Source organism: Vulpes lagopus, chromosome 4 (genome assembly GCF_018345385.1).
Source record: "Vulpes lagopus strain Blue_001 chromosome 4, ASM1834538v1, whole genome shotgun sequence".
Lineage (NCBI taxonomy): Eukaryota > Metazoa > Chordata > Mammalia > Carnivora > Canidae > Vulpes > Vulpes lagopus.
In genome coordinates this window covers 89,892,797-89,908,300 of record NC_054827.1, presented here as the reverse complement: position 1 = coordinate 89,908,300, position 15,504 = coordinate 89,892,797, and the positions used below count along the sequence as shown (strand labels likewise).

The following is a 15,504-nucleotide window of genomic DNA, read 5'->3' as shown; positions in this document are numbered from 1 at the left end:
TGTTTGGGTGTGTTAAATGAATACTAGTTTCCATGTATGGAAAATTTTCTTTTCTCATCAGATGAAGATGAAGAGTAGGTATATTAAATTTCTCTATGTACATATTTTCCTCTATAACCTAAATAGTAGTTTTATTCCTCTAACCTTACCTCATTGGTGTAGCTACTGGAAAAGACCCATATTACATGAAGGCTGGTGCCTTCAGGAACCCTATCCTCAGATGAGCACTCAGGACGTCACACCAATTTTTTTTTTAATTCTTTATTTTTAAGTTGACTTTTTTTTCTGTCACCTTCTTCCACCATTTCACCCATCAACTATCCTGACCTTTACCCCTCCCTCCAGCCTCCCTGCCTCATTCCTACCTTCTCTCTACTCGTAAAATATCACGGCCATCCTGTCTCCACACGGAAACATGCCCTTTTCTTTTTCTTTCTAGTCTCAGAATATGGGATATTTTTCCTTCTGTTCAATCACCAGTCCTTCTGGAATAGTCTGTGTAGCTAGACTCTTGGTTCATTATTGCCAGTCTCTTCGGATGCTGGATTCTGTTGGTCAACCTCAGTCTCTTCTGTGTCTTTACAATAAATATTAATATGTACCTTGAAATGGTTAACAATGTATAGTGCACATAATTATATTTCATTAAATATATATATGTAACTTCTGTTGTAGCTTTGTAATATAACTTTCTATAGTATTAATATCAGCTGACACCTTTTAAAGTCTTACTGTATGCCAGATACTCCACTATATGCTTTATACATGTTAAAGGGAATTGGGTACTCCTCTCTGTTTTAATATATTAACATGCAGTTTTGTGGGGGACTTTGTCCTTCTTCCCTCTTTTCTTTTAGACCAATCCTTTGTACCTGGCTAAGCTGATTTTCCAAATGCCACAGAATAAGTCAACTAAATTCATGGATACTGTTATTTTCACACTATACAATTACGCTTCCAATCAGCGAGAAGAATACCTACTCCTCAAGCTTTTTAAGACTGCTCTGGAGGAAGAAATAAAGTATGTATATAAATATATATATATGTATATATGTAAAAATATCAATGAATAAATCATTTCAGTGACAGCTATCTCTCATTTACTAAAATAATATTTAAACTATTCTTATAAGTTACTCATACATATTCAAGTATATCATATTGCTTAAGGAATTTCTACATCACTATGGGTATTTCCTGGTACAGCTTTCATCTACCAGTGATACCTTTTTCAGAGCCAAATTTGCTTTTGAGTTTGCAAGTACACAGCAACTTAAAAATCAAAAGCTTTTTTGAAAGTCAGTGGAAAAAATTTAACTTCATTAAAACTCTGTGAGTAATAAAGCTATAAACAGATGGGGATAGTGATCTCTGCCAGATAGTCTTCTTTTACTTCTCTTACTGAAACTTAAACTGATTTTTGCTACTTTATTTTCTGGTTTAGTTATTGTAAAAAAAAAAAATGTGCAGATCCCAAAAAAATACATGAAAAATGCCCTTGGCCAACGAGATGAACCTCAGCTGCCTTCCTGGCTTCTTGATACTTTTGTGCTGTACTGTTTCCTATAGATCTCAGAAGCATATTAGCTAGGAACCCTTGCCTTTGGGTTTCTGTAAGCCAGCCTAAGAAATAGGATACATGAGATATAGGAATGTGTGCACTGGAATAAATAAGTGCTAAGGAATAACACACACACAATGTAACAGATCAGAGGGGTGGGAAGAAAAGTTCCAGTCACAAATGATGTTGTAATAGTGATGTAAAATGTAGAGTGACAGCAGGCAGCTATACTGCTGGGGAACATAGCATAATGTATAAACTTGTCACATTTCTAAGTTGTACATCTGAAACTAAGGTAGCATTGTGTGTCAACTATACTCAAAAGATAAAGAAAGAAAGGAAGAAAAGTTCCATTCAGGTCGGCCGATAAAGATTTTGTGGGAGACGAAGTAGTTGAACCAAATCTTTGAAGAATATCTAAGTTTTTTATAAGAAGAAACAGAATTGATGCCTGGATGGTTCAGTAGTTGAGCATCTGCCTTCGGCTCAGGGTGTGATCCCGGGGTCCTAGGATCGAGTCCTGCTCAGGCTCCCTGCATGGAACCTGCTTCTCCCTCTTCCTGTGTCTCTGCCTCTCTCTGTGTATCTCTCATGAATAAATAAATAAACTCTTAAAAAAAAAAAAAGGAAAAGGAAAAATAAGGCACAGTATTGACAGAAAGAGCATAGGCCAAGATCTGCAAAACACAATAGGCTCATTCCAGGCAAAATGTGATTTAACTAGTCACAAATAGGAGATGGAGCTAGAAAGATAGGTTGGGCCATATCATGGGAATCACTGAGTACAGGCCCAAGTGCCGAGGAACTGTTGACTCCCTTGGAAGCCCTGAGAGGTCTTAGAGCAGGGTGTTGATTGACATGGCCACGTTGGGTTTTTTAGAAGCTTGATCTGCTGCTGTGTATGAACAGAATAAATGGTAGGTGCACATGTCAGAGAAGTGGGAGAGTCAGAAGGAAAAAAAAAACTGTGGATTTTTAACCCGGTGAGTATCAGCTACAGGTGTAGAACATGAGGGTGAAAGTGTCCAGCAGAAAGCTGGAAATCCAAGACCAACTCCCACGAAAGAGAGGTGGATTAGACACTGAGCCCAAAGGATGAGTTTCAAGGAGGAGGTCATTGAAATTGCACGTGGAAGTGAGGTCTGAGGGTAGATAACATAGAAAGACATGAGACAGAACAGTTAAACTGTGGGGAGAGGAGCCAGCAAAGGAAACGGAGGGGACGACTGGGTAGATGAGTATTGGAATACAGCACTCTGAGACCCTGAGGGAAAGGGGGTCACACGGGAGGGTGAGAGGTGGCGCAGAGCTGAGAGGGAGGCGGGTAAGGAAGGGAAGCTCCCAGGACTTGGCAATCAGCAGTCAGGAAGAGCTCTCTCAGCCCTGTGACATAGCCAGAAGCTTCCCTGCAGTGAATTTGAGTGCAATTTGAAGAAGCGGATTTCAGTTCATTAAATCAAGAAAGTTATTTTTGAAATTTGGTAATTAGGTGGGACACGGTACTTGCCCAGTGGCACCCTGAATTCTTCTCATTTCTCATCCGTCCATCTTCAGTTCCTGCCTGCCTACTAGATCGAAATTAAAGCTGAGCACTTATTTTTACGTCCTTGAGCTCCTCAAATGATGCACACACATCTTGCAGATGATTGCTTGCTTTTAAAGTATATCGGCTTTGATTCTCTTGGAGGCTGTATAACCCCCCAAAGTCCTTGCCTGCCAGAGAGAACATAGGCTGCTTAAAACTCTCTCCATGGAGGCAAACCCTCTGTTTCAATCTGGGCTTTTTTGGTTTGTTTGTTTGTTTGTTTTTAGATCGAAAGTGGATCAGGTGCAGGACATAGTGACCGGGAACCCCACAGTCATCAAGATGGTTGTGAGCTTCAACAGAGGTGCCCGAGGACAGAACACCCTGCGCCAGCTCCTGGCTCCTGTGGTAAAAGAGATCCTGGATGACAAGTCCCTGACCATCAACACAAACCCCGTGGAGGTGTACAAGGCTTGGGTGAACCAACTGGAAACACAGACTGGAGAAGCCAGGTAACTGAGCCCAGAGGAGGTTGGTTTTCAGTCATGTTTTATGATCATTTTTACATGGCTATTATGGATACTCTTAAACTCTCTTAAAAGACAAAATTTCCTGTCCAAAGGCAGTTTTCACTTAAAGACGTTACCTCTTCTTAACATAACCATATAGGCCACATTCTCGGACTCTTGCTCGTCTTGGTATGACACAGGATTTTCAACTTGCAGTACCAATTGATCCCCAAAGCCACAACTTCTGTAATTCTCTTCTTTGCCTATTCTTTGTATATCTCTAAACCTAAACCTAGAAATAGTACATATTTCCTCCTCACTTGATGATACATACTTTTTTTATATTTACTAGGTGAGTAAGTATCCTGTGTAAGCAGCAATAAGCCAGGTACGATGGGTCTATTCTGGGTGGTAGTCTGTAGAGCTAAGCAATCTCTGCTTTTTATCTCCTTCAAAAGGATGCCTTGTGCAATCGTTAAGCTACACACAGAGGATTGCATGGATGGTTCTCACGCACTGTTTGTAACAGCAAAAAGTTGGGTCAAGTCAAAATATTTGGCTTTGAGGAATTTGTTAAATAAATGTTTGTATAATACATAGTAGACTCAGTAACTGTTTGGAAGAATGGTATAGAAATATTTTTATTGGCATGGAAAAAATGTATAGTTTTCCATTGCAGTTGTGCATAATAAGCCATTTTCTATAAAAATATATATACCTGTATGTATATGTAAATACACACGTACACATACATGTAGGATCTGTATGGAATATATAGATATACCCATGAGTGTGTGAGGCCCACATACACAGATGTATGGAGTAGGACCTAGAAAGTTATGCACCAAGATATGAAAAATGGTTGTCTCTGGGTTGATACTATATTTTTGTTTGCTTATATGCATTTTTTTCTGTAATGAACTTACCTGCTTTTTTGTAATTAAAGAGGAGTGCGTGGGTGGCTGGGTGGGTTAAGTGTCCCAAGTCTTGAGCTCAGGTCTTGATCTCAGGTTGATGAGTTCAAGCTCTGCATGGCTCCCACTGGCTAACCTCCTTAAAAAGAGAGAGAGAGAGAGAAAGTTAGCTGGGTCTGTATCACGTGAGTCGCCTGTGATTTTGCCGAGAGCATCCTGAGTGAGAGCCTAGAGTCCCCTGATCCGCTAGTGGCAGAGGGTCTGTCTGGGCACACTGGGCCTCCCTCCCATTGGCAAACACTTTGTCGCTGAGGTCACTGGGTGAAGTCCACTTCTCTGTACAAAGCATGATTGTAGAAATGGCTTGGCAAGGACACAAATGCTCATTTTTAAGCCCCTGATTAATTGAAAGACCTTGTTGTGTTTTCAGCAAGCTTCCTTATGATGTGACCACAGAACAAGCTCTCACATACCCAGAAGTGAAAAATAAACTGGAGGCATCCATTGAGAATCTGAGGAGGGTCACCGACAAAGTTCTGAACTCTATCATTTCTTCTCTTGACCTACTGCCGTAAGTTGTACATGTAGCAACTTGAATGTTCTTCACTGAAAAAGTTCTAAAAACACTATAAAAAATAAATAAACACTATAAAAATAAATCTGAAAAATAAAATAAATCTGGCAGGAAAGATAGGCATTTTCCCTCATACTGTTTTTAACACCATTTTAAAAGTTGGCCTACATTTGCATTTTACATTCATAACCGTTCTCCAAAGAGTGGCCACCAAACAACAGTGTTCAGTTACTGACATGAGTCAAGGTTCTGTGATTCTGTTACCATCTCCTTTGGTGTTTAATTTTCAAGAAAACTGCCCTAGTGTGGTTGATGAGAACAACTGCTATGTGTTTCTTGCTCACTCAGCCTTTTCTCATTATTTTCTTTGGTCCTCTGTTTCACATGCAGTTATGGATTGAGGTATATAGCCAAAGTACTAAAGAATTCGATCCGTGAGAAATTTCCAGATGCCACAGAAGATGAGCTGTTAAAGGTAGATTTTCAAGGGTCATCTCACCACAGCTGCATGGGGGTGGGGGGTGAGCCAAAATTACCAACATGCCATTTTATGAGAATTCCCCCCAGCCCTGGGGAAGCTGCAGGTCTTCTGTTTTCCAGTGACTTTCAAAATTATTAATTGTGCTGAGGTTACTTTAGAGATCTTACGTTACTGAGATTCTTTATATTAGAGCATTTGGGGGGAAATATGCTCTAATTATGCTATTTTTCACCAAAAGTAATTTTGGTAACTATATCAGTGACGTGTGACAATATTCACTACTTGTACAGGATTCCTTTTTAGAATTCAGACCAGAAAATAGTCTTTCTTGGGAAATAGCGATGAATATTTACTTCATTTCTTAAAAATCTAAAACTCTTGAGTTGCTTCTCTTAAAAACCATCTTTTTGTGTGCATTCCTCCAGATTGTGGGCAACCTCCTCTACTACCGGTACATGAACCCAGCTATTGTCGCTCCTGATGGCTTTGATATCATCGACATGACAGCTGGTGGACAGATCAATCTAGACCAGAGGAGAAACTTGGGATCAGTGGCCAAAGTTCTTCAGCACGCAGCCTCCAACAAGCTGTTCGAAGGAGAAAATGAGCATCTCTCATCTATGAACAATTATTTGTCAGAGACCTATCATGAGTTCAGGTGAGAGGGGTCATTGCTTTTGGAGAAATTTGCAAGATGATGAGCAAGAATAATGTGTGTTCTGTACTCATATTGGTTGAGGGTTGTGTATGAGTATGTTCTGTTGTCAAACCTCTCTTACCTGTGAAAGACTTATGTCTGTTGCCTTGATAAGCATTTCCAGACTATATCACTGGTCTTTCCATGGGAACTTGAAAGGAATGAGTGGTAGGAAGATGCACTCACCCTGAAGCTCTCCAAGGAAGCGTATTCAAATTGGCATTCATTTATTCTCTTGTTGCCATTCCGTTGGTAGGTCACAGAAATAAGACATAAATGTGACCCCTTTGACTCGTCACTTGGAAAATTGATCTCCCATTCCTCAGTTTTCCTCTGAAGAGTGATTTATCTGCTCATAAATGTACTTCATGATCATTACTCTCTATTGAGAATCGTGGCCTCTTGTGAGAACCCTCCCTCCAAGTCCTCTTACTACAGGAAGTTTAGATTTCTCAAGCTGCTAATTTTAGTAAAACATCCTATTTCTTGCAAATCCTTATCTGCTACTGTAGCTTCCCTTTTTCTCAGATTATTCTTATCAAATATCTGTGGTTCCAGTTCTTCAAAAAGAAACAAAACCAAAGACCTCTTCCTCGCTTTTATGAATTCATATTTTTTCCCCTCACACTTGTATTTATCCTATGTGTTCCTCAGCAACCCATTAAAAGTGTAGGAAGCCAAACTGTCCGATGGAAGCATGCTCTTCTCCCACGCTAGCGTGACTGCCTGCCATTTAACCTCTTCAGCCTTGGGCTGGGAAGGTAGAGGCCTTTTGGTGTGTAAGCCTTGGCTACCCTTAGGAGGTACACCAAGGGTAATTTCTGGTGTATGAAAATTCAGTATGGGGGGGGCCTGGGTGGCTCAGTCAGTTGAGCATCTGACTCTAGATTTTGGCTCAGGTCATGATCTCAGGATCATGAGATGGGGCCCAGTGGGCTCGACACTCAGCAAGAAGTCTGCTTGAGACTCTTTCCCTCTGCCTGCCCACCTTCCCGACATGCCCTCTCTTTCTCTTAAATAAATAAATAAATAAATAAATAAATAAATCTCTTTAAAAAATAGATTCTCTCTCCTTCCTCTGCTCCTCCCACTTGCACTCTCCCTTTAAAAAGAAAAGAAAATCTACTACATTATAGAATAAAATACCTTTTCTACCTGTACAAAAGGTTGATTTATGAACCATGACCAGAGCTCCTGGCTTTCCTGATCTCACTGTCTCAAATTGCTATTATTTAAAAAGCAGACCTTTTAGAATCTGATTACTGGAGGAATAGGACATCGTATGTATTTGTGTGATAGCCTTAACAGCCTTTCAATCAGCTAGCAACTGTTGTTTGGATCAACTAAGAGTACAGTAGGCTTAATTTGAATTTCTGTCAATTTGGCAACAGACTCTCAGAAAGGTGATTAGGCCCGGGAGCTTGTACCATTTAAAAGCAGCACATGTAGGGACGCCTAGGTGGCTTGGCGTTTGAATGTCTGCCTTCTACTCAGGGTGTGACCCGAGGGTCCTTGGATCAAGTCCCACATCAGGCTCCCTGTGAGGAGCCTGCTGCTCCCTCTGCCTGTGTCTCTGCCTCTCTCTCTGCATCTCTCATGAATAAGTAAATAAAATCTTTAAAAAATAATATAAATAAATAAAAGCACATGTGATAGATTGCTTTCCAGATTATTTTCTCTAGAAAGACTTGATTCTTAGATCAAAGACTATGAGTCTTGACACATTTATGTTTAAATTTTGGGGGCCCGGGATCCCTGGGTGGCGCAGCGGTTTAGCGCCTGTCTTTGGCCCAGGGCGCGATCCTGGAGACCCGGGATCGAATCCCACATCGGGCTCCCGGTGCATGGAGCCTGCTTCTCCCTCTGCCTGTGTCTCTGCCTCTCTCTCTCTCTCTCTGTGACTATCATAAATAAATAAACATTAAAAAAAAAATTTAAAAAAAAATTGGGGGGGCCCTGTTCTCAGAATAACATTTCTTAAATAACCTGCCTGTAATTTGACTACATTGAGTCACTAGCAGAACCTGAGGCCACACTGCTCTCTCCATTTCTGTGCAAGGAGCTGGGTCCAACGTCCAGAAACATGGACTCAGCTTCCATAGTTAGGAGCCAGTCTGGAATGTGCCCTAACAAGTCCCTCCCACCCCCCACCACACACACACACACACACACACACACACACACAAAGTTTGAAGTGGAGAACAAAGCACTAGTCCTAATTCATGATTTCCTCAGTGTTTTGACAAAGCTGTTTACCTCAGAAATTTGAACTCTGTCTTAAGAATTTGTTTTCTTTGTTAGGAAATATTTCAAAGAAGCCTGTAATGTCCCTGAGCCAGAAGAAAAGTTTAATATGGATAAATACACAGATGTGGTGACAGTCAGCAAACCAGTCATTTATATTTCAATTGAAGAAATCATCAGCACACATTCAGTAAGTGGGGATGGGAAGGGGTCTTAGCCGTGGACCCACGGTTCAGACGCCATTATCTTGAAAATGCTTAGTCTCTATGGGGCTTCCTGTAAGCACGTGCTAATAATACTCAGACTCCTAAGAAACCTTTGATTATTTATTCCCTGGCTTATACAATGAATAAAACTCCATTTTGTATACAAGTCACGTTTACTTTTTATGTGGTACGTTCCTTCTCTCTTCTGTGTAAAACAAAAAAAAAACTCCTCCCAAACAAGTAAACAAAGAAAAGCTTACTGCTTACATGATCTGTTTAGAAAGTCAGATTGTGAATTGAAATTTAAGTCCTGGTAGGGAGAGGCCCTGCTATTTCCTCCACCCACCAGGGCTACACTGCCTGAACCCCCACACTATTTCTCTTCCCCTTTCCAGAATCTTCCCAGCTTCTCCAGTAGAATTTTGGGATAATCAGAATATCCTCTTTTCTAATGTTGGACTTTAGGAGAGGGAAAATAAGCAGGCTGTTCAAGTTTGGGAAAGAGAAGACACCCCACCCAACATCAGCCACCTGCAAAGAATCATTTCTATTGTTCTGGAAAACCCCATTTCTCAAAGGCAGTTTCATAGTTTGTGGTATGTCATAATGTCTCTATCCAGATGACATGCACACATCAGCACCATCAGCCATGAAAGGAATATTAAATGTCTGTTGGGGTCAGCACACTTAGCTCAGCATGGGGAAGCCTTCGATGGCTCCTCAATCATTTAAAGTAAGAAGAGAGGCTAAGCATTGAGAGTCTTTTGGGGTGGTGGTTGTTGTTGTTGTTGTTTTTAAGACCAAATGGAATGTATTTCCTGAAAGTCTGGTTCCTAAAAGAAAACCTTTTTGAAAATAGTTTACGACCTTGCTCCTCCAAGCAAAGTCTTAGGGACATGTTAGAAATGCACCCTGGACCTCCCAAATCAGAACTTGCATTCTAACAAGAACCCAAGTTCTGCAGATACACACTAGAGGTCAAGAAGCCCTCATTAAGGATACACCCATTTTGAATTAACACACACATCTAGGAGGAAAGCGTAACAAATACACACGTGTGGAAGGTCTTGTCCTGCCCCCATCACAAACAAGTGGCAAAACTGGCTGCTCAGAATTTCAGTCTGTATTATTAAGTCCTTCCAATAAGCATAAATACAGGTTTGGAAGAAAGATTGGATCTACTTTTGATTTCTCTCTTTCAAGGTTGGACCCAGGAACCTCCCTGACATTTACAACAAGCTCTCTCCATAGGCATTTTGAGTGATCTTAGACAAAGGCGAGTCTGAATGGCCAGCCGAAGGAGGGAGGTGGTTGATTACACGACGAGGCTATACTTCTCTCTGTATATAAGCACTCAAAATCATAAACCATGTCCGGCAATGCATCATTTGCAAGAGTAATTTTCTGATGGGCAAGTAGACTCATTCATGTTTCAGCAACGACTCTGTTGTCTATTTTTATGGTAGATTATCCATCTCAAAAAAAATGTCCACATGCTGGCTACACATTTGCTGAGGGCAGTATCTTCATGCAGAAAAAGTGGTGGGGAGCTCTCTTTTAGAATGAGACATTTCAAAAAAAGAAAGAAAAAAAAAGAATGAGACATTTCCCAGGGATAGCAGAGAAAAAAATGTTACTGTATTAATTTAGACTGTTACTCTTTAAAGATTAATCATCTGTTCTTTTGGTTAACGAAAATTGAAAACAGAAGATTCTGTTTTCCTGGGAAATACAGCTTGTGACCAATTTGGATTTTCTTCATGTGTTTGGTTGGAAGCAGATGTATAACGTGGGAGTAATGTAATTACAGAGAAATGCTATCCTGTCTATGGTCTGTCTCAAATGAGGAGGTGTCCACATGTACATGCAAGCCTGGTAGTAGCTCGACCCGCCATGCATGTGGCCACTTGCTTGCCCCTTTGTCCTCTAAGGAACCTCAAAAATATGTAGAACCTCAAAATGTGCTCTTCAAAGAGATATTTTCAAGAAATGTTTATGTTCCATGATTACCAGAATAAAGGGTAGAAGCTATCCTGAATCCTCACTCCCTAGAAACAACAGCCACATCAGCTCTCCTGTCTCTTCAGAGGCAAGAACATAAATGTATCCACCTTATTTTGTTCTGTCATTAATTTATCTTCCTCCAAATATATACGTACTACCATTCCAGATTCACTATGTCCTTATATTACCTTTATTTTTTACTTAAGTAATGCCTTCCTTTCTTTATTCACGTTTGATGCTTTCGGAGTTTGCATACGAAGAAACACCTGATATGTCTGGATCGCAGGCCAAGGAACCATATGGGCATTTCTGTGATCCCTACCCTTGAAAGACCTTCAATGCTAGGCAGATTAAAATAGCTAATAGTAGTGATATATATATATATATATATATATATATATATATAGCCATAGTGTTTGATTACTGCATAATTTTTCTCCGAAGGGATATTGAAGTGCACTTCCAGTTTGCTATCAATGTTAGACAAGAGATTTCTGCCTTATTTTAGGTTCTTTCCTCCCCAGCTTTGACCTCTGCTGTCAAGGTGGACAGGAGCACAGGGGCTAAGTGGTAGAAGGCTGCGCCGTGGCTTATCTCACGAGATCTTGCTAAAAAGAGGGTTTCTGGACATCTTTCACAAAGCTTCCGTTTCTTCGTGTAAAGTGGGCACTTACCTCTAAGATAATACTAAAAACTGTGCTTCCCTATGGTCTCTAGTTTTAATAAATGTCAAACTTGTAATTAAGATTCAAATAATAGGGGTGCCTGGCTGGCTCAGTCAATAGAGCATGGGACTCTTGATCTCATGGTCATGAGTTCAAGCCCTACGTTGGGCATTCAGCTTACTTGTAAAAAAATTTTTTTAAATAAGAATCAAACAATATTAGAAGAAAATTATCTTGGAAAAAAAAATGGAAAGGGAACTTGATGTAAAAATGGTAGCACTTAAGAATTTACTTTTATTTGTGTCTCTATGTTTATTGCTCACTCTATACAGCTCCTCTTGGAACACCAGGATGCAATTGCACCTGAAAAGCAGGACTTGCTGAATGAACTACTAGAATCACTTGGGGAGGTGCCTAGTGTGGAGTCTTTTCTTGGTAAGAGCTTCTGCCTTCTACTTATCCTGTGGTTTGGGTTTAGTTGTTCAGTTTTCCTTTTCTAGATTAAAAAAAAAAAACGTAATACTTAACCTTACTTAAGAAGATGACTACACTAGCCCCTTCCCACATTAACAGTTCTGTAATTCATCGTGTCCTAGATTACAAAGAAATTAGATATTATTGAAAGTAAACTCTAGATGCATCAAAAGGGATTAGTCAACCTGTAGCATTAAAGAAAAATCATTAAAGAACCAAATTTATTACAAATCCCTTGCTATATTTTAGAAGGATTTTTTATTTTAGAGTCTCTATGTCCCAGTTATTTTAATGTTTAAATCAAAGATTTTTTTTAATTTTATTTATTTGAGAGAGAGAGAACGAACAGAAGCAGTGGAAGCACCAGAAGGAAAGAGAGAAGCAGACTTCCCGCTGAGCAGGGAACTTAATGATGAGATGTGGGGCTTGGTCCCAGGACCCTGGGATCATGACCTGAGCTGAAGGCAGCCACTTAACCGCTTAACCGACTGAGCCACGTAGGCGCCCCTAAGTCAAAAACTGTTTAAGAGATGCCTGGCTGGTTCAGTCAGTTGGTGGAACATGCGACTCTTGATCTCGAGGTTATAGGGTTCAAGCCCCACGATGAGGGTAGAGATTACTTAAAATCTTTTTTTATAAAAAGGGAGAGAGAGATTTTAAAAGCCTTTTCATATATTAGAATGTGTGTTTTTTAAAATGAAGACCATTGTCTCCTGTACAATTGATCTGTCTTTTCCATAGAACCTTTATCTTACATGGCTGATGCTCCCAAAACAATGAGTGAATGTAAGAATAACAATGTTTTGTTTCTGCAGGGGAGGGAGCAGTTGACCCCAATGACCCTAACAAGGCAAATACACTCAATCAACTGGCAAAAACGGAGATTTCCCTTTATTTGACAAGCAAGTACGACCTAGGGGACAGTGAAGCTATAGATGGCCAAAGCCTCATGATAAAGTAAGTTTGGGGCTTAATGGGTGCATGTCTCTGATTATGCATCTTAAAACATGCAAATTTAAATAGGCTGAATCCCCAGATAATTCATTTTCATATATCTAAGTATTGAAGTATGTTGTTTATTCACCAAAAATCTGACCAAAGGATAATAGATCATTTATCACTTAAGAGGAAACTAAATATCATAATAGTTTATGAGGCCTGTCTTCTTTTTTAGTTTTCCATGTAGCAATTTGATTCCTTTCTTTTAAGAAATAAAGTGATTAGTTCTGCCTGTAAAGTCCTTACATAACTGAAGGGAAATAACTGTTTCAGAGCAGTGAAAACATGAATGAGAAAATACTTTAACCTATATTTAATGTCTGGTACACAGTGTTACTGTAACAGGCACACTGTCATTTGCTTTATTAACCTTCTTTCCTATTACACTCAGCCTGGATATGTTTACAGCTTTGACTTGTGCCCTAGTTCCTGCCCCCTAGGATTTACAATGAAGCATTCAGACTTGTATACTGCACTGTTTCCATCAAGGCCTCCTGGATGTTCAACACCAGTCCTTTACACACAAGATGAGGAAGAATGAGATCTAACACCATAAACCAAAACACATGCTCACCAAACAGTACTGTTTTCAAGAACAGTACTGTTTTATATAAAGAAAAGAGTGCATTTTAATCCGTTGTGTGTTAGAGTGAGGTGGAGAATGGAAGTGAGAAATGGGGCCCAAGTGGAATAATTATGTTTTTAAATAATACTTTACACACTACTTGCAAGTTACATGTCCTGAGTTCTGAGGTGGTTCTCTTGTGTAGCAAGAGCTTTCCTTTCTGCCACTGACATGATTCAAACAGCGCTCATCTTCACTTATTTTTTTCCAGATATTCATAATCATCCATAAAAAATGGCGAAAAAACTTAATTCATTGTCCTATGTTGCAATGTGTGCTGCTTCTGTTAAGCTTCATTAGTTTGTCCTCAGGTTATATGTGGCTTCCTCTGTTCACGTAGCAAATCTTTGAGCATCTGCTCTGCGTCCGGGGCCCTGGCCTGATGCTGGGGACTCAGCAGTAAGCGAGCACCATCAGCGGTCCCTTGTGCTCCAGGAGTGTCAAGTGATGGTGGGGAGCATGGCTGGGCTGTAGGACGAAGGCCAAGCTACAGGACTCGAACACGACCCTGCCCTCATAAGAGCTGAGGGCAGCTCCTTAGACTACTAAATCAGCAAGTCAGATTGAATTTGTAGAGAGATGACACAGGGCAGGGTGACAGAGATGGGGGGATAGTGTGCGGTCTGCTCTCTGGGTTCCTCTCAAAGGGCCAGTTATAAAGGTGACCGGAAAGGGAGATGGTGTGGTTCTGCTGTGAGAATACAGCGAGGCCAACTATCCTGTGATCTCCTACGTTCTGTCCTCAGAAGTAATGGGAAGAAATGTTTTCATGATTGGTTTTGTCTGTTATTGGAACATCATTTTCTAAATGCAGTCAACTCAAACATGTGGATTAATGAACGGAAACCACAATGTGAGTAGTCTAAAATATCAAATACTCCCAATATCATGCATGTATATATAATGATATTTATTTCTCAGTGAGTCTCCCTGGGTCTGAGAATTTTTGGAATTCATTTTTTTTAAGATTGTATTTATTCATTCATGAGAGACACAAGAGAGAGGCAAAGAGACACAGGTAGAGGGAGAAGCAGGCTCCCTGCGGGGAGCCCGACGCAGGACTCGATCCTGGGACCCCGGGATCACACCCCGAGTGATCTGCAGAAAGCAGAGCTTAGCCCTGCTGAGCCCCTCAGGCGTCCCTGGAATTCATTTAAAAGTGAAGCCATCAAAGTCAGGCCTGTTGAGCAGCCGTATATCTTAGCTGGAGAAACCTGGTCCACTGTCCTACTCGCCTTAGCCTTTGTGTGGCTCTGTACAGCGCCCTACTGTGTGCTGGAAACACTGCCGTGTACTCTTTTAATCACCATACTAGGTAGAGCCACTGCTTTTTTCTAATTGTGGTAAAGTACATATGACATAAAATTTACCATTTTAACCTTTTTTTTAAAGATTTTATTAATTTGAGAGAGAGACAAGCAGGGGGAGAGGCAGAAGGAGCGGGAGCAGCAGGCTCCCTACTGAGCAGGGATCCTAATGCAGGGTTCAATCCTGGGACCCTGGGATCATGACCCGAGCTAAAGACAGATGCTTAGCTGAGCCCCTCAGGTGCTCCCTGTTTTAACCATTTAAAGTGTACAGTTCAGGGGCATTTAGTAATTCAGGAGCATTAATTCACAGTGTCATGCAACCATCACTGCTTTCTAGTTCCAGAACGTATTCATCACCCCAAAAGTAAACCTGACACCATTAAGCAGTCACTCCCCACTACCCTGGGACATCTTTCCTGCTCCTCGGTCCCTGGTCCCTGGTGCTTTCTGGCTCTGAACTTGCCTATTCTGAGTATTTCATATAAATGGAATCATACACTATGTAGCCTTTTGTGTCTGGCTTCTGTGATTCTGCAGTGTCTTTGAGTCGTATTCCACTGCATGAGTATACGCAGTATCATGGACATTCGGCTTGTTTGCACCTCTGACTAGTGTGAACAGTACCACTATGAACACTGGTGTACAAGTTTTTATTTGAACACCTGTTTTCCGTTCTTTTGGGTGTAAACCTAGGAGTGGAATTGCTGGGTCTTAAG

At 40.6% G+C, this 15,504-nt stretch overlaps 1 protein-coding gene across 1 annotated transcript in view; it reads left to right on the top strand.

Annotated features, from left to right (window-relative positions):
• The window catches only part of IQGAP2 (IQ motif containing GTPase activating protein 2), a 302,560-nt gene that overhangs the window by 268,624 nt on the left and 18,432 nt on the right, over window positions 1-15,504 (top strand). The window contains exons 23-30 of the mRNA XM_041752928.1: window positions 858-1,021; window positions 3,374-3,598; window positions 4,940-5,080; window positions 5,474-5,558; window positions 5,990-6,222; window positions 8,563-8,695; window positions 11,713-11,815; window positions 12,670-12,811. Coding sequence (XP_041608862.1) covers window positions 858-1,021; window positions 3,374-3,598; window positions 4,940-5,080; window positions 5,474-5,558; window positions 5,990-6,222; window positions 8,563-8,695; window positions 11,713-11,815; window positions 12,670-12,811 — 1,226 coding nt within the window. The remainder of the gene's footprint in view (window positions 1-857; window positions 1,022-3,373; window positions 3,599-4,939; window positions 5,081-5,473; window positions 5,559-5,989; window positions 6,223-8,562; window positions 8,696-11,712; window positions 11,816-12,669; window positions 12,812-15,504) is intronic.